This window comes from Lycorma delicatula, chromosome 1, assembly GCF_047948215.1.
Source record: "Lycorma delicatula isolate Av1 chromosome 1, ASM4794821v1, whole genome shotgun sequence".
NCBI classification, from domain to species: domain Eukaryota; kingdom Metazoa; phylum Arthropoda; class Insecta; order Hemiptera; family Fulgoridae; genus Lycorma; species Lycorma delicatula.
The window spans coordinates 178,882,129-178,905,641 of NC_134455.1; the positions used below are offsets into that span (position 1 = coordinate 178,882,129).

Consider the following 23,513-nt stretch of genomic DNA (forward strand, 5'->3'; position numbering starts at 1 on the left):
TGTTTAAACTTTTTTAATATTTATAAAGAAATTATTTTGTTAGTTTCTTTGAAATTATATAAAAAAATACATTAAAAAAAAATTAAAAGAATCCCCTCTACTATAAAAGCTTGTCACTTTAATTACTGAAATGCTAAAAGAGATAAATGAGATATGTTTCCCATGCTCACTATACAACCATGTTGTCAGCCCAGTTTAGATACGGAGAAATTAAATTTGAATAAGGGGGAGGGGGTGGGTAATTGATACTGTGCAAAGATGGTTTTTAAGTATTAAAATAAGTGTACTGCATTGTTAAGAGAAAAACATCAAGGATTGTGTATGTCACCTCATTGTACTTGGTAAATATATAAATAAATCATAGGTATAAAATACCATTTATATTTGTGTTCCTCATACAATAAACTTTCAAAGTGGGCACTGAAACAAGAGATAAATAAAAAAAGTGTTACTGTTCTCCAAACTCCTGACTGACATGAGGGAATGAATGACAACAATAGTGTTTTGAATCTGCATTGATATTATGATAGGTAAATTAATGTTTAACATAATTTCAGGTTAATAATCTAAAACATTAACCCTTAAACTAGAATTCAGTTGATTATTTTGTATATACTGTCATAAAAGTATGGTTTCTCTGGTAAATCCATTCAATTTAGCTAAATTTTAAATAAAATACTTTTTTTCAGTTTTGCCATTTAAAATTTTAGTTTATTAAAAATCTTTTTGTGAACATTTTCTATCTAAGAATACTAAATGATTAAATTTGCTGCCTTTGAACTTTATTCAAGGAAGGAAATATATTTACTTGATAAAGATTTATTCTATCTCTATCATTCTTGATATAATTTTTTAGTAGCAGATCCCATAGAATGGGTTGGATTAAATTATAAGAAACAATTTGAATTTGTAGCTTACACTATCTTTAAGTTAACTTTAAGCTTTTTTTGAGATAAAGACTTATTCTTACATCCATACTATTTTAAACTAAAATTATAAAAGTACTCGTATGTGTGCACTGTAATGGTATTATTAAAATATAGATTTTTATTACAAAAATATTTTCCATGATGACTCAAAATAGCAATATATTATTTTTTTAAATGGCTGCCATACTGAAACCGACCATTAGAAAATTAAAAAAAAATTTAAAGCATTTATATATATGTAGGATTTATGCTATATATGTTTAACTTAGAGCATTTATACACTACCCGTGTAAATATATATATATATATATAAATGCTATAAAGTTCCCCTGCAACTTTCATAATCTATTCTACTTGTGAAAATAACGAAAAAAGTTCATATAAACATATGTCCTAAAATGCTTTGCGTTTGCAAGTTACAGCTAGTGAAAAATTTCGCTCAGATTTCAACTACCCTGATGAAATGATGTACTGAAATTTTTAGGATGTAACTAACGGGCAGAATTAATGATTTCTTACAGCTTTTGACCTGAAAAATTGAATAAAATAGTTTTCAGAACCATAATGTTTGAGAAATCTGGAGTGAAAACCAATAAGTGGGGTAAAAATCTCTGTTTTTTTATATTTGACATACAACAACTTGTTAAATGGGTAATAAACACATAAAACTTGTAGAGAATTTAATTCTGAACAAAATGGTGTACGACGATCAGTTGAACAAAACAAAGAAAGGTTACAAAAATTCAAATTCAAAGTGCATTAAAATAAGCCTACCACATTCAACACATTTCTTTGTACACTTCTGTACTGCTTTTGTTGCTCTTTTTAGTTCTTCAGGGCAGTCCTTAAATTGCTCAGCCACACCCATAATACAGACACAAGAATGAATTTTTGTTTTGTATAAAATATTTTTCTAAAATTCCTAGATCCAAAAATCCAAGTGTTAGATCAGGTGTGATCTTGGTGGCCAGGAATGTGGACCTCCATGACTGATCCATTTCTCAGGAAATTGATGATATAAGTAAGTGGAAATGACACAAGAGAAGTGAGGAGGTGCATCATCATGCAGGAAGTATACTTTGCATCTCAGAGCTAGATGAACATCTTCCAGTTACTGCGACAGCTATTGAAGAAAGTGCAAGTAGACCTCAGCATTTAAGCGGCCAGGAAATATGAATGGTCCAAACAGCTGATTGTGAAGAAGGCCGCACCATACATTGATGCTAAATCAGTGTTGAAAACTGCCTTCCACCATTTCATGAGGATTTACTTTTTCCCATGTATGCCCATTACATTAAGTTGTTGATGCAATCTTGACTGAAACTTGCCGTTTCGGTAAACAAAACATACTTGCAGAGTTGTCGATTTGTATTCCACAAGTTACAGAACTCCAAGTGAAGTGGACCATCCCCTGGGTGTAGATGTTAAACTGGTTGTTTATAATAAGGATAAAACTTGTTTTGTTTAGAGTCCTCCAAAGCAGTGAATTCGAAATTCTGATCTGCTAAGAAAGATGTCATGTACTGAAGCCTGGACAGCGCTGAACTACATTGAGAATAATTTCACCAATGACAGCTCATGTTGAACAGAATACATTGCTGGTACGAATACTAGGTAGTGAACCTGTTTTCCATAGATTGTGCAAAGTTGCAGGCGATTTATACACACACCAAAAATAAATACCATATCAGCATATTCCTCTGTTGTAAATAAGTAGGACATTACTTCAATGGCAAACCGATCATATTTCAACTAAAATTCACAGAAAACCTTCGCAACGACAGTATAATTCACAGTACCCAATATACTACTTAATGCACCTTGCAGAATGATTAAACACTAATACAGTATTGCACATTATGATCAGCTGTAATTATTTTATTGTCAACCTTGAAACAATAATTTATTGTATTTCTGTCAATAAAAAAATTATTTAACTAATTTTTTATTTATTTTACAAATGTGCAATTTTCCGTTTTTTTTTTTTTAATTTTTTAACAGTGAATTCAGTAAATTTTATTTTTACAAATTTTACACATCAAAAAAAAAGAATTTTTTTTTTGTTTACATTAAGTACTTTTCTGACAAATGTATTTTTTTCTAATAAGATTCAAATTTTTTTACCTTTCTTTGTTTTATTCAACTTATGTTTGTTTCAACTATTTTGTTCAGAATTAAATTCTCCTCAAGTTTTATACGTTTATTTCCCATTTAACAAAGTTATTGCATGCCAAACATAAAAAAAAAGGATTTTTACCCCAATTTATTGGTTTTCACCCCAGATTTCTCAAAACTATTGCAGATATGGTTACGGGACCACAGGTCAAAAAACATAAGAAATCACTAATTCTGCCCCATAATTAATGTCCTAAAAATTTCAGTATGACTTCATTTCACATAGGTAGCTGAGATCTGAGCAAAATCTTTCACTAGCTGTAAATCACAAACAAAGCATTTTAGGACATATGTTTAGATGAACTTTTTTCATTATTTTCATGATAAGAATAGGTTATGAAAGTCCTGGGAAAACGTCATGATACACCCTGTGTATGTGTGTGTGTGTGTGTGTGTACACTTATGTTTTATCAATCTACCAGATATAGTTGAAATAAAAGTTTTCAAATAACACTTGCCTGTATGTAGTGTTTTTGGAGTGTTACTCCATCATCAGCAGACAATTTTATAAATTACACCCAATTATAAATTAAATATACAGAACCAAATATAGTTAAAATTATAAACAAATATAGAACAATACATATAAACAAATATAAAATTATTACAAATGTAGTTAAAAATCATTAGTATTTATATATTACTGTCATAGCTACAACTTCTTATCTACCACGATCTTACCATGGTAAATATAAGTTTTAACTATGACATTAGTCATAGTTCTTCTTCCCTTAATTAAGCCAACTGTATGATGTGCAGCTGTGTTTTTATCACCTCTCATATTTAACCAATACTCATTGCATCTTTGCCTTTATTCCGTCGCAGGTAGAAACCCATATATGGACTACCTGTACTTACGCTGGAGGGCAGAAACCCATATACAAGTCTCTGAATGTTACCGGCTATTTGTCTTCATGTAGTTACATATAAATTCCAAGAGATGAGCTGGGAATTCCTGATACAACATGATTGGGAACCATTTTACTTCAGTTATCAGATGAGTTCAATGACCGTGTGTATATAACAAGGCACGTGCATTTTTTTTTCTTGTTTTTCACTCTTTTTTAAGTAATTTGTTTACAAACTGTTCCTTCCAAAACTTCATTTTCAGCATGCTTCATTTGAATTCAAACAAAATTTTCAAGACAAAAATTTAGAAGAAAATGAATAAAAATATTTATATTATTGTTATAATAAAACCATATTCTATTATTTCCTACCTAGGTAGACTACTTCTTCAAAATTGCTTTTGTTATATTACCATCAACATGATGGTATTATGATGCTATTATTATTCAGTGTCTTTTACATGAAAAGAACTCAATGTAAAACATAACCAAAATCATCACCTATAGTTTGCAAATTCTAGTGTGCTTAGTGAGACTTGTGCCGTTTTCGCGTAAGCTTTGTCTTGCGAGATAATTAAACAGCGTTCTTAAACCAGATTAGTGATAGAATTCAGCAAAAACACAAGTTAAATGATGTTTTTATGCATGAATGCATGTTTTAAGTTACTTTAAATAGTTTTTGCAAGAACTTTTTTTTTGAAAATGTCTTCTGCTGATAGCCATAAAACATCAAACTCCATGTGCGAAGGGTTAACATTTCTTCCCTCCAAGCTAACTTCTCCTACACTACCTCTTTTCAAACCTTTGTTATCTCTTCCAGATTCCATTTATATGTTAATTTGCTTCACTCTTTCAACTCTCCAATATTAATTTTACTTCCACCACCAGAAGTGTATGATTCCTATTCATGTTGGCTCCTGCCAATCCATCTGATTTTTTCAATAATGTTTCTGAATCTTTCTTCTATAATTAAACCGTGAATCTGATATCTATTATCATCACCTGGTGATTTCCATGTTCAATCTTCTTTTCAGGTTTTTAAATTATATATTTGTTAAGAATATTTTATTTTCCTTAGAAAACATAAGTTTTTTCTTCTTTCATTCCACGCACACTTTCCCACTAATTTTCTTCTATCACAGCATTCCAGTCCACTTATTATTTTTATATTCCTCTTCTACAATCTTCTCGTCTAAGAAAACATTAACTCAATGTGTCATTTTTACATTGACTAATTGGTGGTATACATTTACATTAAAACCAGATCTCCATTGTAACCAATACAGTAACAATCCTATCAATAGCTATACATTTTACTATTATTTTTCTGTAAAATGAGTACTATGTTTCTTTCACGTTTATTTCCTAAAGAGTACATTGTAAACATAATTACTTTTGATAGGACTTCCCCTCCTTTCTTACTTCATTTAATATAATCATATACATTCAATTTATTGTCATCTCTTTAACATTTGTCTTATATGCATAAAAAAGTCCTTACATTTCATGTAACTATTTGCATCTTCTTTCCATCTTTTGATGATCTTTTCTATTAAATGAATCATTCATTTTGCTCCTCCATAAAAAATCTGAATGGGAAGTGATTTTTATCCCTCTGGAACATTTAACTAAAGAAGACTGTGCCATACTGCTAAAACTTGAGGATCACTGGGTGGTGGTAGTCCATAATGGGTAGTGGTACCGTAAATTAAAAAGCTGCTTATAAAATAGGTGACATGCTGATTGTGTTCGTTATTAGCACAAAGAATAAATGTTGTTCTGAAGCCACCTCTAATGTGAGAAACTTATTCTTCTGCAGAGTAATTCTTACTCAAGCTCCTAACCTTTTCTTTGATGTACACTATATGTGAGGCACTGCCAGTAGCTAAGTTACTGCTGGCATAACTCTTAAGATCAACAACAGAGCAAATAGCTGTAACACTGAAAATCAGCTCTATATTCCATAGGTGAGAATATTTTAAAAACATACATTTATTTTTTTATGAAATGTCAGTTTTATTTTTTAATTTGATCTACAAACTTGAAATTAAAAACTGAAAATTTGGAAAATTTAGATTTTTTTTTAATATTTATTTACCTAACATTAAATAGTATAAAATAAGGATCCATAAACCTGTTATATGTGTTTATGTACAAGCATAAACTGTTGTAGTCACAATAGCACATAAACTAACTTACTCTTTGCCCAAAGAAATGTGATGTGACTGATGTAGTGACTGTATTATGGACCTATTTCCCATTCTTTGGGAATATTCTTTTTAGTCATTCTGATAAAGGTAAGATCTGAATTTATTACTAATATGTACTTTAAAAAAGTCCTCGAATAAGTTTTTCTATTTACATTTTCACTTAACAGTGATCTCAACAAGTAATATGACATTTCTGAATTATCTGGACTTTTATTATTCATGACTGCTCTCAATTACTACAGAACAGAATTTCACAGTAAACTCTTCTAACCACAAGTTTTTTCTTTTGTAACATAACAATTAACAGATAAAATAATAATTCATACGTTGCTTAAGCTGAGCCAGATGCTTCACTCTTTCTTCATCAGGTAATACAGAATGTCCTGGAGGACATTCAGGATCAATATCAGTCTGCATATCCCTCTGCAGTTTTTCATGTTCTTTCTTTTGCTCTCGCAAATACCTTAAAAAAAAGAAATAAATATTAGATGTAAGAACTAAAAATATCAGATGGGCTAAAAGGCTAATCTGAATCTAAATCTAGTCAATGATTACATAAAATGTAATGAATGCAATGAAAATTTCCCAGACTGTATTCTTTCATTGTTAAACAGAAGCTAAATTGCATATATCAGGTGTGTTTTTTAAATAACAAGATTGACACAATAACCCACCTTTATATGTATTACAATTCTAATGCTTGTGCTCTTGAATTCAAAACACCAAACAATGACTCACAATCGACTGAACGACCAAGTCTGTTGTTCGTCAAACAGGTTCAGACACACCCAAGGTGCCTGCCAAAGAGCTCAAAATCAGTTCTCACTGCTTTCTCTGAGGTAGAAACACAGTTTCATTATTTAATACACACACCTTGTAAACGTACTTAAATAAGGATAAGATATCTTTTTCTTTTTTTACAATAAGAATAATTAAGCAGAGACTAATATAAAAAAAAAGAATTATAATTATACAAGGAGCAGTTGAAAAGTAATGCACATTTGTTAATGATTCACAAGCAGAAAGAAATATTCAAATGAACAAATAAGGCATGGAAGTACATTTTATTATTGCAAGCATACAACAGCCAACATTTACAGCTATACAGTTCTCCTATTGGAGAAAACCAATTTTTCTCTTCCTCTCAATGAAGAACTCTACTACAATTTCTTAGATCTCCAACCCTATTGTGTAATTCACTTCATCATTTATGAAGAATATCCTTAAAGGTTACTGTTTAAATTAGAGAAGAGCAGAAAAATTAAAGAACAGGGCACCATATCCAGTGAGTATGGAGGGTATGGATTGTGTTCTAATTTCAACTTTATGTGTATGCCTCAGCATTAACCTGAGGTTACAGATTTATTAGCTTAGCACATTTTGCAACACAACAAATATATATTCTAACAAGTTTGTTATTATCTCTACATTCCATGCAGAATTCATGGTCATCCTAGCTTCCACGTTCTCCATTTGTGTATTCGTGTTTTGATATCACAGAATGCGGTCAAGAGAAGTTTTTGAAGTGGGTTGCATTCTGAATTTGTCTGAAGTCATCTGTTAAACAATAATGTTTCAGAAGTTGTTTATATCATCTCTTTCATTGTTGTTTATAATCTTTTCTTTATTTGCATTACTTTAATTGCTTGATGTAGTCCTATCTCCCAGCAGGATGGCAATGGATTGTTGCATAATGAAATAATCACTTTGAATCAACTTCACCTTCTTTTGATGGTTTTTATCAATTACAGAAAGAGGCTACTAATGTGACGTTTATCCTCAAAATTCACTTTACCAGCCCCTGGCTTATTTCCCACCTACTCACAATAGTACGATCAACAGTTTCATCACCATAATCAATTCATAAATAATTAATATTAATACCACTGGAGTTCACTTTTTTTGGCTATTAAAAATTCAATCACTAAGTTGTTTTTCAACTGACTAATAAGCACATTCAAATACATATTAATGCCTGCTGATAGAATAACTGAATGATTGTTCTTTTGCAGATTGTTTATTCAACAAGAATAAACATGTTTGTAATGGGGGAATACAGCTGCAAGATAGCAGCAAGTGCTGCTCTGTATAGTGTTTTGTTTTCCTGTTACATGTGAATTAAGTATTACTTATCTAGTGCCTCATATACATCTGTGTATCTTATACTTTGAAATACCTGATATTATACCAGATCTTATCTACATCCTAGAAGAAAATTACAGTTACAACTTAAAAAATATATTAAAATTATTTCAAATATAATTTGAATTTAATCTACAATGTGTAAATCACAAATACTGTTCCTAAAAAATGGAAATTCATACAAAGTTTTAAAAAAATTCTGTGAAAGCTGTATTATTAGAATGAAACAGTCATCTCTAAAAAATTGTTATTTAGCCAGGAAATCAAACGGATATGTGTGTAGTCAGGAGCTACAGAAAAAATTATACTATAAAACACAACGTACTTTACTGCTCACCCAACAATGTAATTAATCTGATAAATTTTTGTCTAAATCCAAGTTTCAATAAAAACAAAAAAGAATCATTAACTGAACCCAGTTTTTAAATTTTAAGTCAACATTAATACAAGTTAACACACATACACATACACACACACACACACAATTTTAATTTATTCATTACATATATATGTTTATCTGCAATACATATAAATGGTGACAGAGATGTATACCCGCTCTGGAATGAACTGAACACTGTTACTATGACTTCAACTTGTAATTTGTTTGCTGTAACATGTGTGTGAACTAATGCCATTTATTTCAGTTACCATGCCTGAATGGTCAGTGGAACATCATGTGTTCACAAATGATGCGTTGATGTGTATGCGAGAGGCGGCGATTCAGTTGTGACAGCTCAGAGGTCATTCCGCCATCATTTCAATGTCAACCGACATGGAGCAGTCCCAAGATGGAAAACCATAATGAAATGGGTTGAACACCTCTGAAACACAGGTAATGTGATTTTGACAACACTACCAGGCGTTGAACATCAGGTGAGAACACAAGAAAATATGGAGAAAGTGAGAGCAGTAGTTCTCCAGTCTGCAACGTTTGGTATGGCTACATGCAACAGCATTATGATTGGGATGGAAATCAGTAAGGAGAATTTTGAAAACTGATCTTAAATTTCATCCATACAAGATGTCTGTGTGCAGCAGTATTTTGGTCTGTGTACAACAATATTTTGTTGTAATGATGTAAATCTTCTCCATGATGAATGCATGTGTTTATGAGCTATGAGGCACATTTCCATCTAAACGGGTATGTCGGCCAGCAAATCTGAAGGTACTTGTCATCAGAAAACCCAAGACAGGTGTATGAATGACCTCTGCATTCATCCCCTGTGGCGTGTGATGCGCAATATCTAGGGATTATGTTACCAGTCTCTACTTTTTTTGAAGAGGAGGGTGTAGCAGTGATAATGAATTCTCATCGATACACCAACTTGATAACCACCTTTTACCAGCCAGCACTCTAGTACTTGACATGGGTCCAGAAGTGTGATCCAACAACATGGGCAACAGTACACACTGCCCTTTATCCAATGCAAACCCTATGACAAATGTTTCCCGGTCATGTGATTTCCAGGTTCAGAGATGGTCCTTGGCTCCCTCAACCTCCCAACGAGTCTGTACGATTTCTTCCTGTGGGGATACTTAAAGAAGTGGGTGTACGTTGAGAAACCCCATACATTACAGCAATTGAAGACTAGTATTCGTAGGAAGGTACAGCAGATCACGCAGGAGATACTGGAACAGGTGTGGGTCAGCTTCACTTCTCGACTTTAAACATGTATCAGGGAAGATGGTCATCACCTACCTTCCAGATGTAATTTTTGCCATGTAACATAAATGGCATCTGTTTCTCCACATGTTCCAGCCAACATAATAAAGTCTGGTGAAAAATTACCTGTGTCATGTTCATTCCAAAATGGGTATACATTTCTGTGTCACCTGCATAAACATATACATATATAAATAGAGGGGTCTAAAAACATACTGTTTGTTACTAAATAATATCTAAAAAATAGACTTACACTCATTAATCCAGTGTATAGTGTAGTGTAAGGTATTAAATTTGTCATGGTAGGCGAAGCTGGCAATTTATGCTGTGCATGTGCGGGTAGTTGGTGGTGGAATGAGCCAGTCATATTAGCCAGAGGAGCAGAAGACAGCTGAATAGCAACAATGGCTGAGATTCGCTTATTGTTTGTTGAACGCAAGGCTGTACAGAAGTCTGAGAACATTCACAAAATACAACGGCAGTGGCAGAGAGAGTTTGAAGATCCAGCCGACCATGAAGAGCTACAAGTCCGGCGTCCAGTGCAGTGGTGTTGCAACATTTCACCAAATCACTGCAAAAATCAGTGAACCAGGGAGTGCGTGAAAGCCAGTCAAGGAGTGAGCCAATCAAGTGTAAGATGCATTTTGAAGAGTGCAAGGTGGAAAGTGTACATTCCAAGACTGCTACATGGGATGAATGAGACAACCCAGATCAAAGATGAAGTACTGTGAATGGTTTCAGTACATGGTTGGCGAGGATGAGGAATTTGCAGGGAAGTTTGTGTGAACTGACGAGGCGCAATTCAAACTTAATGGTACTGTGAACCACCACAATTGTGTCTACTGGGCTTCTGAAAATCCTCACATTCATGTGAATAGGGCAATGAATCTACTGGGGGTTACTGTGTGGTGTGGTCTACTGTATCAGTGCATGGTTTGATTGGTCCCTTCTTCTTCGAGGGTACCGTAACTGGTGAGACATATCTTGATACGCTTCAGACAAGGATTTTGCCTGCCATCCAAAAAACCTATATGGTGATGAACTTGTTTATATGCAACAAGACAGAGCCCTACCTCACTACCATCGAGATGTCAGGTTGTACCTCAATAAAACTCTACATGGAGGGGGGTGGGTCAAAGAGGTGCTGTTGAGTACCCACCTCAGTCACCTGATTTGACACCTCTGGACTTCTTCCTCTGGGGACTGTCAAGAATGATGTGTATAGACAAAAACCAGCAACAATTGACAAGCTACGTGAAAAAATTGTAGTCATATGCTGCCATTACACCAGATACACTAACAGCCATAGTTTGGTGTGCAGTTCGGTGCCATGGGTGTTGAATAAGCTGCTGGTGGTCATTGCAAACACATACCATAACCCTGTCTCAGTGCAAAAAATTGTTATATCAAGTCAAGATGAGGTATGGACAAGCAGACATTAAGTACATTTTTTTGGACCCCTCTGTATATATATATATATATATAAGGTATGGACAAGCAGACATTAAGTACATTTTTTTGGACCCCTCTGTATATATATATATATATATATATATATATATGTGTGTTATTTATGTTTCCAAACAAACAAACAAAGCATTTGATAAATATACATAACTTTTTGTGGCCATTTTAATGTGGACAGTCTTTAACATCTCAATGCTTTATCCAGTTCATGGTGCATCACCCCAAGACCTAGTTTATATTTCAACATTTTTTTTTTGTTGATACTATCTGTGTTCAACTGACATCAAAAAGTTAAACTGTCAAAAAATTATTTAAAAAAATTACATGTCTATAAATATTTTTAATAAGTGACCACTGGTTATGATAACCAGTTTTCAGAGGAATTATCACCCAAAATAAAACAAACTTTAATATGATAAAATATAATCAGTAATGTGGATGCTATCTCTTACAAACAGCCCTTTACATACAAAGATTTTTGAAGAGTCCAGAAATAGATTTTAGTTTTTATTCATCATATCTTTAGTTTTCTAGTGAACAATATTCAACATAAATAAAATCTTACTTTGGAAGAACACCCATTTGATAATTCGGTGGAGGTCTGGTAGGATCTATAGAATGCTGCATTTTTTTCTTTGACTGTACTTGAACCATTGCATTCATCTTCACAAAATCCTAGAAAAAACATACAATAATTAACCATACCTGTATAATTCTTAGAAATATAATTCTATTACAGAAAAAATGTTTTACCAAAAAAAAAACTTTTATATTGAAGGGTAGAAAAACCAGGTATAAGTAATCATCATGAAAGAAAACACTTAAAACTGAATTATCTAGACAGCCATCAATATCAATTAATGGTTACATTAAATAATGTCCATCCCATTATAAGGTAAAATCAGTGATTGACTGTCAGGAAAGATAAAATTTTTTAATTTACTGTGCCGCTTTGTTTTGAATTAAAAGTTGATGTGAAATTTATGCTGTAGATTGTGACTAAAGAAAAAATCTACTGTAGTTGTCATTCAGGAGCTTATTAATTTGTTTTTGATAAAATGAAATTTTTCTTAACTGCAGTTACAGTTGTGAGGTGTGGATATAAGGCGATGATTCTTCATTTCATAAGAAACAAGTCAAATGAATTATACATTAATTAATTTTTCCAGATTGAATTATTTTTGACCTGAATCTCCCACAACAATTTTTTCAGAAATCTGTGGTTAATTTTTAAAAAGTTATTTTCATATCAAACAAGGCATTATAGATTTTGTTTGACATGATTTTCTTTTTTTCTTTTCCACAGCCCAAGCAGTTGAAATTTTCTTCACTTCATGGGTTGATGGCTAAATGAAGATATGATTTTCATTCTTCTTAAAACTTTTTTTATTATGATATGCTATTTTGTTTTAAGGAGAACTACATATATCATTATAAAAAAATTTAAATAGTTCAGAATTCAATTGAAATAATTTTAAATATCATAATGAACCTGAAAACCCATTTTGAACAACTTCTGAAACGTTTTCATACTGAGCGAAACTTCCTTTCCAAGACTGTGATGGGAGACAAAACTTGGTTGTACCATTATGACATCACAATAAAAAAAAATTCTCTTTAGTGTTTTCAGATTCCTAACACATGTATGTAAATGACTACCAGGAAGCTGAGTCTTGTATAAATTTTGTGCGACACACACAAACATCAAAACACATTAGGAGACATGTGTGTAGTGTTTTACAATCTAGAGCCAATAATTCTACAACACAATGATGCTTGGCTACACATGTGTGGAACCACTGGGTCTAGTGAAGTTGCAATCTGTTCACCAAATTTGGCACCCTGTGGCATAATAAGGAAACTGGTTTACCATTGTGAGAAATGACTAACTATAAATGGTGACTCCATAGAAAATAAATGTAAATATTTATAGCAAATAAAATGTAATTTTCTGTCATAATGTTTCACCTGATTATCTCTTTTCTTTTGTGAATTATGAGCAATAATGAATTTCATTTTAGCCATCCCTTGTGCATATATATATATATATATATATATATATACGTACTAGCTCCCATCGTAGCTTCACCCATGCTGTATGATTACTTGTTTCTCATAGCAGTCAATCTTTTTATTTTACGGTTTTAGTCAAGTAACCACAGGCAGGTGCACCCAGTCATACATATAATAATGTTGGCAGTAGTTGTGTTGGTTGGCCACAGTGCTGTACCTTTGCACCCCTTAAAAAAATCATAATTAAAAGAAACAAAAATGGTTTTTAAATATTTATCTTTAGAGTATTTGGAAGCCCAAATTTACTAAATATCTCTTTTCTAGTCAAGATTGGGAAAATTTAAAATCATAATACAAAATTCTCTTCATCACCTTTCAAGATCGAATTTCAAAAATGTAGAAATTGGTTTATGACATGAAGATCATACTCATCAGAAATCAGACGGATTTCTTCATTTGTTACAGAGAAATTAAAAAAATAACAAGATATCAAAAAAAATTCAAAAATCCATTTTAACCTAGAAACATGGAATTTCAAAAAATTCAGAAACTGGTTTTTAGATATTCATAATCATTCAGTTCAAACCCAGCTCACACAATGATAGACATTTACATTTCATTAAAGTTTGTGCTTCAATCAGCAAATCTCCACCACTATATATATATATATATATATATATATTTTGAGATGAAATATATCTTAAAACTTTCTCATTTATGCCAAGAAATATGGCTAAAAATTTGGTTGCGCCAGATCGGGTAGTTTTTTTTTTGTTTATCCTAAACAAACAAAACCCTCTCTCTCTCTACACACACACGCGCACGCGCGCACACACACAAGTTGTATGGAAATCCCCCTCAACAACTTGAAAACTGTTCCAGATAGGATACTGTAACTTTCAGAATAAAGGTTATCGGTCAACTACTTTACCTTCTGATGAGAAATAGAATTTCAATCCCTTCTTGTGACCCAGGGGTTGTAACTGGTATTTTAAATGGTACTGTAACTATTTTAAATGCTAATACCCTTTGTATGATACATCATTTTAAAGGTCTCTTTAAAAAAAAAAAAATGGTAAAATAAAAAGTTGGTGGGGGATAAAGTTTGGATTTTGAAAAAATACATTGATAATTTAAGGGACTATTATCGCAAATAAATTTATTTGCGTTTTATTAACGCATAATAAATTATTTGGATCTATTATCAAATAAATTTATTTAAAAAGAAAATTATTTATTGAGCAATAACATTTACTTACATTTCATTTTAATAAATGTTTGAAAGTCCTCTTTCTGTTCTTTGGTAGTGTGCTAGTCGGTTGTAAAAGAATGATACTGCATTATTCAATGATTCTCAACGTGATATTTTATTGTGATTCTTGAATTTCATTTTGTAAATTGATATCTTGGGGTTTATTATGATATACAATACTTTTTAAGCGACCCCAAAGAAAGTAATCCAATGGTGACAAGTTGGGTGATTTCGTTGGCCATTCTCTTTGACTTAATTTCAGGTACCTGAAGACCAAAATGAGGCAGGCACCGTCTTGTTGAAACAAAATGTTTTGGAAATTTGGGCCAACAACATTTTGAATGTTTGTAATGATATGGTTGAGAAGTAAACGTCATATTTCACTGCTTTAAATTTCCATCACTAAATATAGGCCCTATCAATTGCCCACCAGCAGTACCTTTTTTTTCCTGTTTAGCCTCCGGTAACTACCGTTAAGATAATTCTTCAGAGGATGAATGAGAATGATATGTATGAGTGTAAATGAAGTGTAGTCTTGTACATTCTCAGTTCGACCATTCCTGAGATGTGTGGTTAATTGAAACCCAACCACCAAAGAACACTGGTATCCACGATCTAGTATTCAAATTCGTGTAAAAATATCTGGCTTTACTAGGATTTGAACGCTGGAACTCTTGAGTTCCAAATCAGCTGATTTGGGAAGACGCGTTCACCACTAGACCAACCCGGTGGGTTCACCAGCAGTACCTGCCATACCTTTATTGTAACTGGATACTGTGTATGTACTTCAAGATACCAGTGTGAATTAATATCAGTCCAGTATTGACAAATATGGTGATTTACATTGCTATTTAAAAAAAAAAATGTGAAATCATTACTAAAAATTATGTTGTTTAATAAATTAAGATCTGTACAAATATTGTTCATCATAATTTCAACTCATGTCTTCGATTGTAGTCATCTTCATTAAGTATATCTGTAATGTGTAAGAATGGATTCTTTTATATAATGGAAATTATACACACACACACACACACACACACACACACACACACACACACACACGAGGGATATATTTCTAAAGTAAAGACCGCTAGGAAATTTCTCTCCTTAAGGTTGGCAAACCTATGTTGTTCATGGCCATACTAGTAATGTACAAAATGTCTGTAAGTTGTCAAGTTGTACTATCTTTGATTTTGTTTGAGTTATTACGTTCTAAAATGAATAGGAAAATTGATGTTGCCACTGACTGTGAAATACGTAGTCATGTTTTTTAAACTATCAAAATATTATGCCAGCTGAAATTCATAGGTAGTTGGTTGCTGTGTACGATGATAATGCAATGAACAAAAGAAACATCTGAAAATGGTGTGAAAGGTTTAGAAATAACAGAATTAATGTGCATAATGAAGAACAATCAGGAAGGCTCTCGATAATCATAGAGGACTTGTTGAAACGCATCGATGAAATCAGAAAAGATCATCACTCAATGATTTCCGACCTGACCCTTCTTTTCCTGATATTTCAAGAGCTGTTTTTGGTCGTATTTATTGTTCATGACCATTTAGGCTTGGGCATGGGGTTTAGGTTTGTGCATGTTGGGTGCCTCATGTCTTAGCAGAACGTCACAAAAATATCCTAATGGGATTTGCTTTGGAATGTTTGATGTGCTACACACAAAAACGGGATGAGTTCCTTAATTCAATTGTTACCAGCAATGAAACATGGATTTCATATTACACACCAGAGAGAAAATGGCAGCCAAGTGAATGGTGTCATCCTCAATCACCAACCAGACCAACAAATGTCAAGCAACATCCAATTTGGATGCAAACTGATGACCACAGTCTTTTGGGACGAGTTTGGCATACTGTTGATTGCAAAAGCCTACTGTGAAACTCTATGTAAGTTACGGTGCCCCATTCAAAATCGGCGACATGGGCAGCTGAGCAACGGCGTCATCCTGCTCATGATAATGCACATCCACATGTTGCGAACCCAACACATGATTTACTGAGAACATTTGGATGGGAAATTTACGATCACCCACTATATAGACCAAACTCAGCTCATTCTGATTTGTTTGGGAAATTGAAAGAATTTTTGAGTGGTAAGCAATTCGCAGGTGACGATAAACTTAAAAATGCTGTTAATCAGTAGCTAAATGGACTGGTGGCAAAGAATTTGATGGTGGCATATTGAAGCTGGTGTATCGCTACTAATAATGTCTTAATTCATGTGGCGATTATATAGAGAAGTAGTATAAGGAATGTAGTTAAGAGAAATAAAAAATATTTATAAAGTTTTCAGAATAAAGTTTTTTACAATGAAATGGTCATTACTTTAGAGATAACTTCTCTTGTATAATATATATATATATATATATATATATATATATATATATATATATCTGATAACTGAATTCTATGGCAGTGTCTCTGCCTTTCATTTGGATTTGAACCTCAGTCAGACATGGATTTTTCTCAAGCTACAAAATTCATCGTTATGCATTAATCTATTGGTGACTAAATAAGTAAATAAATATAGATGAAATGTGAATTCAGAAGTTCCTTTTATACTAACTGTTTTTAACTTGAATGTTAATACAAATTTTCTAATTGATTTCTTTAAAGTTTGAAATGAAAATACTTTGAATATCGGGATACTGACATCAAGTGATAATATAGCAGAATGACATGTATACTGTAATATTATGCTGTAACAAAACAATCCAGTACTAAGCAATAATGGCAAACAAAAATTGTTTTCAAATAATTTATTTTATATGTAAACCAAATGTTTTTTATTTCAATATCCTCCATCAAGATATCTGGTATAAACTCACTGAAAGATTACTACTCTACAAAATACAAAGAACAAAATTGAAACTGGTTTATAATGTGAAAAGTAGGCCTTGAAGGGCTTCAAAAATTGCATATACAAGTTGAACATATACCTCCTTCCACTTTAAAGGCCTCTTAAAACACAGCCTAGCTAACTTTAAAAAAAAATTTATTTCAGAGAATAATTCTAAAAAAGCGACTCTAAAAGTATATAAGTGTTATTTAAGATAAATCTTTCAGTCAATATCATAAGATTTAAATATTGAAACTGAAACAGATTAGTGCATATACAATGACATTTCTGAGGCACGGTTCAAAAGTAAGGGTAGATGAGTTATAAATAGCGACTGGCAACACTGATTGGTTTGCGCATGTGCAGTAGCTTCAAGTAGTTTGTTGGGGATGTAACCCCACATTCCCTTCAATTCATTGTTGTTTGCCTTTGCGAGACAGTGTGTTAAAATAAGTGCAGTAACAATAAATCTGGCCAGCCAAGAAGTTCAATCAGAGAGCAGATTTCTAAATGCTAGAGGGCATAACGCTGCTTAAATTCACTGTCAATTGTTTGAAACATATGGGCTTACTGCAATAAGTAAAGGAAAGGTGGGAGGCCTAGTGTCCAGACTAATGATCTTGTTAAACATATGAATGCAAAACTGAGAGAAAATCGTCGGTTTATGAATCATTGCTTTATAATCGTCTAACAATCTCTAGAATTTCCAGAATTTTCAAACCAACATTGTTGAGAATTGCGACTGATACTCTAGACTAACATAAACTGTGTGCATGATGAATGGCTAAAATTTTGACAAGTGCTCAAAAAGATCACAGAATGACATCTGCGCGTGCTTTTCTTGACACTTTAACCACGAGGGATACAATTTTTTCCCCATATCATCACTGATGATGAATCATGGATTTTGTGTGTCAATGCTGAGATGAAACAACAATCCATGTAATGGTGTAATTCCGGTTCACCTAACTGAAAAGTCAAACAAATCCAGTCTCACAGAAAAATCATGGCAAATGTATTTTGGGATCAAATGGGAGTGCTTTTGATTAATTTCATGGAACCATGAACATCCATCACAACACAAGTCTATTGTGTCGTGCTATTTAAAACAGACATTGAGGAATAATAAGATGAGAAATCGTTCTTCTTCACAATAATGCACTTCCATACACAGCTGATGCAAACAGAAACAATTCAAAAATCCAGATGGCAGATTTTTTATCATCCTCTTATAATCATGATCTTGCGCACAGTGACTACCATCTCTTCCTATATCTCAAAAACTGGCTTGTGTCTAAACAATTCAAGAAAACTGAAAATCTCAAAGCAAAAGTGGCTACAATCCCAGGCAGTGGAATTTTATGCAGTAGATTTGAAGCTTGTTTCACGACATCAAAAGTGTTTGGAATGAAATGATTGTGTAGAAAAATAAATATGTATTTGAAAACATTAATAAATGTTTCATATTTTCAACTGTTCTCAGATTGTTACTGAACAGCCCTCTACTTTTGAACTGCACTTCGTATTATAAAATTCTCTTTGATCATTTTATGATGAATTAAATAATTTGTAGCAGAAAAATATTTTCCAAATAAAATTTATTTAATCAACTGGAATTAATATGAAATCTATAACAAAACTTATTTCAAATATGTTGGTTTCAATAACATGGAACAAGTACATTAGCTTCAACTATATACATAACCTTGTTTAAAAAACATCTGTCTTTCAGTTCATTTAATACTAATAATACAACCGTCAAAGTAACATGAAGCCATTCATAATCATTGTGTAGTGTTCATGAAAATAATGTTATTTATGACAGTACTGTAACAGATTGCTGATGGAAATTTGATGAGGCATTGTCCTTTCTGACAATTTGCTTAAAAAAGCAAATTGAAGAATGATGAACAGCTTTTTGGGATCACAAGAAAATTTTGCTAATAATTCATGGAATCTGGGATGACAACAGCATCAGAAAATTATTTTGAAATACCAAACTTCATAGCACGAAGCCGAAAAAAAAGAAAAGAGATCCGAAGAGTGTAGCTTCTGCAGCCACACTTTATTGGTTGCAGATAGGATTTACTTGAGCAGTTCAAGAGGTAAATTTTCTACCATCCCTACATTAGCCTGGACCTATGAAAGCTGGCCAATAAAAAAAACTTGGTGCAGTTAAACAATGAGTTAACTGATTTGGTAATTTGGTAGCAGTTTCTTGATGAGGGTCAGAAAAAAATATACTGCAGATAATAAGTGCCTAAGTGATGATTATATAAGGTCTAATGAAAATATCCTATTTGAATAATACAATCCTTTTTTTTATTTGATCTTTTTTTTTATTTGATCTTTTATTTTTTTTAACCAGGCCACTGTTAGTCAATTTTTATTAAAATATCACAAGTTTGATAAAGTATCTATATTTATGTTAATTTAACTGAATCTTTTGTCAAGAAATTGTTTTCTCTCTAAAACCAAAGATCTAAAACAATAAATATACAAAGAAATGAGTAAAAAAAATATATTAACAAAAATAGAATACCTTTACAGAATCCCCAGCAGGACTTCCACTCAAAGACGGTGAAGGAGAACGAGAATGAACAGGAGTTTCTGTCTGAAGACTTATTGTTCGTACTAGCTTGACATGTGCTTTATCTTCATTAGTTGATCTATTGGTGGGAAACCTTATGACACCTTCATGGTACAGTGATTCCAAATCGTTCTCTTCTATCGTCTGGCTAGCTGTTCACATAACCTGCTTTATTTCACATTTTTATTCACTTTCACAAATTGATTTTAAATTATAACATAAGATAATGATAACCTGAACTCATTAAAAGATTACTTCAATCATAAAATTAGTATAATATAATCTCATTTTTTAATAAAATGTGTTTCTATTTAAAAATAGCAATATAAATAGCAATTGTGATAAATGAATTCGTATGAAATTAATTAGTGGCAGGAAGCATTACACCAATGTTAAAAAATTAAAATTGACTGTTCAGTGAATGACAAAAAAAACATGCATACATACATGTTCTATTATCTTCGCATATGTAAATATATATATAAATAAATTCTATTAAATATAACAGAATATTGAAATAAGACAAAACTACCTTAATTTTTCATGAAAGTAATTTTGCGGGATCTCGCATCCTCAGTCAACACTGAAATAATTCTGTTATTGCGCAATAAAAATACTAAAATAATGATAATCACATATTGATTTACACAAGTATTGCTATCTGTTGCAGTTTTTATAAGAATGTCTCCCTCAAACATTATTGGATGATTTTTTCATGAAAAAATTAAGTAAGATTTTACTTATCTCAATAGTCTGTCTAGTGGTTTATTTAATAGAATTTAAATATAATTTAACAGTACTAAGACGTAATATGAGTCTTAAAAAGATTAATTTCAGTATTGCCTGCACTTTTATTTATTTTGTTTTATTTTATTGGAGAAATAAAATAAAAATTGTTCATATTAAACAAAAAAAATACTCTTTCATATGTTGCATGTAATGAAGATATCTCTTATTATAAGAGAGACCATTTTGACCATTAAATTAATCTTTGAAGGAAGGCTAAAGAAGAATACAAAATGAAATGAAAAGAGAAGAATATAAATGATAAAATCTTTATTAAAATAGCAATGATAGTAAAAAATGAAGAAAAGCTCTTTCTAGATATAAACATTTCCCACTGCTACTAAAAAGCAAACACAGAAGAGCAAAAAGGAATGAAGAAAAAATTTACAGTAGAAACTATCCAAGTTGAGGAGATAAAACTATTAAGATTTACTAATTACTTCATTTTTTTTTTTAAAAAGAAATGAGTTAAGAGGAGATTTTGGATTGCATGGATTTATTGAAGAAATTCAGCTTGAAAATAAATGAGACTAAAAATAAACTAATGAAATGTGAGAGGTAGGAGTAATGAGGAACTACATAATAAGAAAGGAAGGGGTGTAACAGTCTGGAAGTTGAAGAAATTTGTTATTTAGGTGTAAAATCATAGAGAATGGCCAGAGTACAGTAGAGGTTGAAATCAGACTGGTACAAATATGTACAATTTTCATTCAAGGGTTGTCTCAAGTAAGACCGATAAAAACCAGATCTTTTATTGTATTAATAGTAGTAGTCTTAAATAAGGTAAATGGAAATCTCATCACACAAACTAAAGTAACACTGTTCCACGTACTCGATTAGTGTTCCACCTAATTTATTATAAATAGTAAACTAATATTTTAAATGATACAAATTGTGTGTAATTTATATATTTTAGTATTAATTAGATGAGGTTAGCAAGTATGGTTAGGTAATGTTGATTCCAGTCGATGCGGAATCACGAGTCGGCCACTACTTGAGAAGTTTTGTTCTGTGTTTGAATAATAATTTTGGTGATATTTTTTAGAGTAAATTGTATAAGAGTCAGGGCAGAGATGGTGGTATGTGTATTAGTGGTAAAAATATATTATTGTTTTGTATGACTTGTATTTTATTGTATTTAGTATTTTGTTGTGTAATTTATCCTGGATGGGGAATCATAGGTAAAACTTAGGGTGATCGCGATATGTGCAGGAGATATTTGTGAGTGGAACACTCAGTCATTAAGAATAGAATCTGGTTCTGAGTTAAGATAAAAAAAGAGGGAAGAGAAGGTGATAATGAGAGAGGGAAGGCAAGGCACCAGTTTTATTGTAAAAAAAAAAAAGAAAGTCTGGCTAAAAAAAATTCTGTAGCCAGAAGGGTTGAAGCGTGAATCCATGCCGGGGGCCAGGGAGGTAGCCTTTTTGCTGAAGATGTCCTGGCCTGGTCACACACAAGCGTGACTGGGTCGAGACGCTCTGATGACGCACTAAGGACCCTCGAGGTTTGAGGGACAGGCATGCGAGAGTATGCATGGAGAGCATACTTAAGCCCTGACTAGGAGTAGGGATGGGAAGGGTATCCCTACTGGGAAGAGGTATCACAGTATCCAGAAGAGGAGGTCATGTTACTTCAGTGAACTGGTAGGGACCCCAAAGAGTAGTCTGAAGACTACCCGTACAAGATACAGACCCACTCTGTATCTTGTCTTCAGACAAGATACAGACAAGAATGGTGATGAAAATTATCTAAAATCATATATTTTTAAACAACAAACTGAGTCAAATCTAATAGATCTCATGTTCTTAAAAATAATGATTTTGGTGATACTATATTCAATTATTATTAGTAAAGGTGTCCACAAGATTCTCAAGAGTGATTGAAAATTTGATTCTGCTTGTTTAAAACGATGATCTTTTAAAGATATCTTTACCTTTTTACTACAAGCAGGGCAATGGTTAACTTTTTTTTTTTTTTTTACATATTTTACATTTCATAAATTACTTTTGAACATTTCTCTATCATTTTATTCCAATACCCATTTATTAACGCTCATTCTTCAAATGTACTACGAGTACATATACGACATTAAGGAATATAAATATCATTTAAGAAATACATTTTTAATTGTTTAACAATAAAATTGAAATAATTTTTAAGAAATAAAATATTTATTTAATCTTTTAATTCTTAAACTTATCACATTCCTCTGTAACTGTTTATGCTTTATATGTGATATTTCTATTATGTAACAGCATCAAATTCACAGAATTATGTGTTTTAATTTACAGTATTAAGAAGTAATTTCAAATACAGATTTTTTTTTATTTTAAAAAGAAATACTATAAAGCAAACAATCAATTTCTGATTTTTTTTGTCTTCAGTTGTTTGAATGGTTTGATGTAGCTCTCCAAGATTCCCTATCTAGTGCTAGTCGTTTTATTTCAATATACCTCCTACATCTGACATCCCTAACAATTTGTTTTACATGTAGTATTCCAAACGTCGCCTGCCTGCACAATTTTTCCCATCTACCTGCCCCTCCAATATCAAAGCAATTACTCCAGAATGCCTTAATATGT

The 23,513-nt window shown here is 32.1% G+C and overlaps 1 protein-coding gene across 5 annotated transcripts in view; it reads right to left on the minus strand.

Annotated features, from left to right (window-relative positions):
- LOC142325979 (uncharacterized) overlaps positions 1-23,513 on the minus strand; it is a 35,058-nt gene that overhangs the window by 985 nt on the left and 10,560 nt on the right. For all 5 annotated transcript variants that reach the window (XM_075368001.1, XM_075367990.1, XM_075368029.1 and 2 more), the window contains 3 exons: positions 20,098-20,297; positions 12,000-12,109; positions 6,489-6,625 (listed from right to left, as the gene is read on the minus strand). In XM_075368001.1, coding sequence (XP_075224116.1) covers positions 6,489-6,625; positions 12,000-12,109; positions 20,098-20,297 — 447 coding nt within the window. The remainder of the gene's footprint in view (positions 1-6,488; positions 6,626-11,999; positions 12,110-20,097; positions 20,298-23,513) is intronic.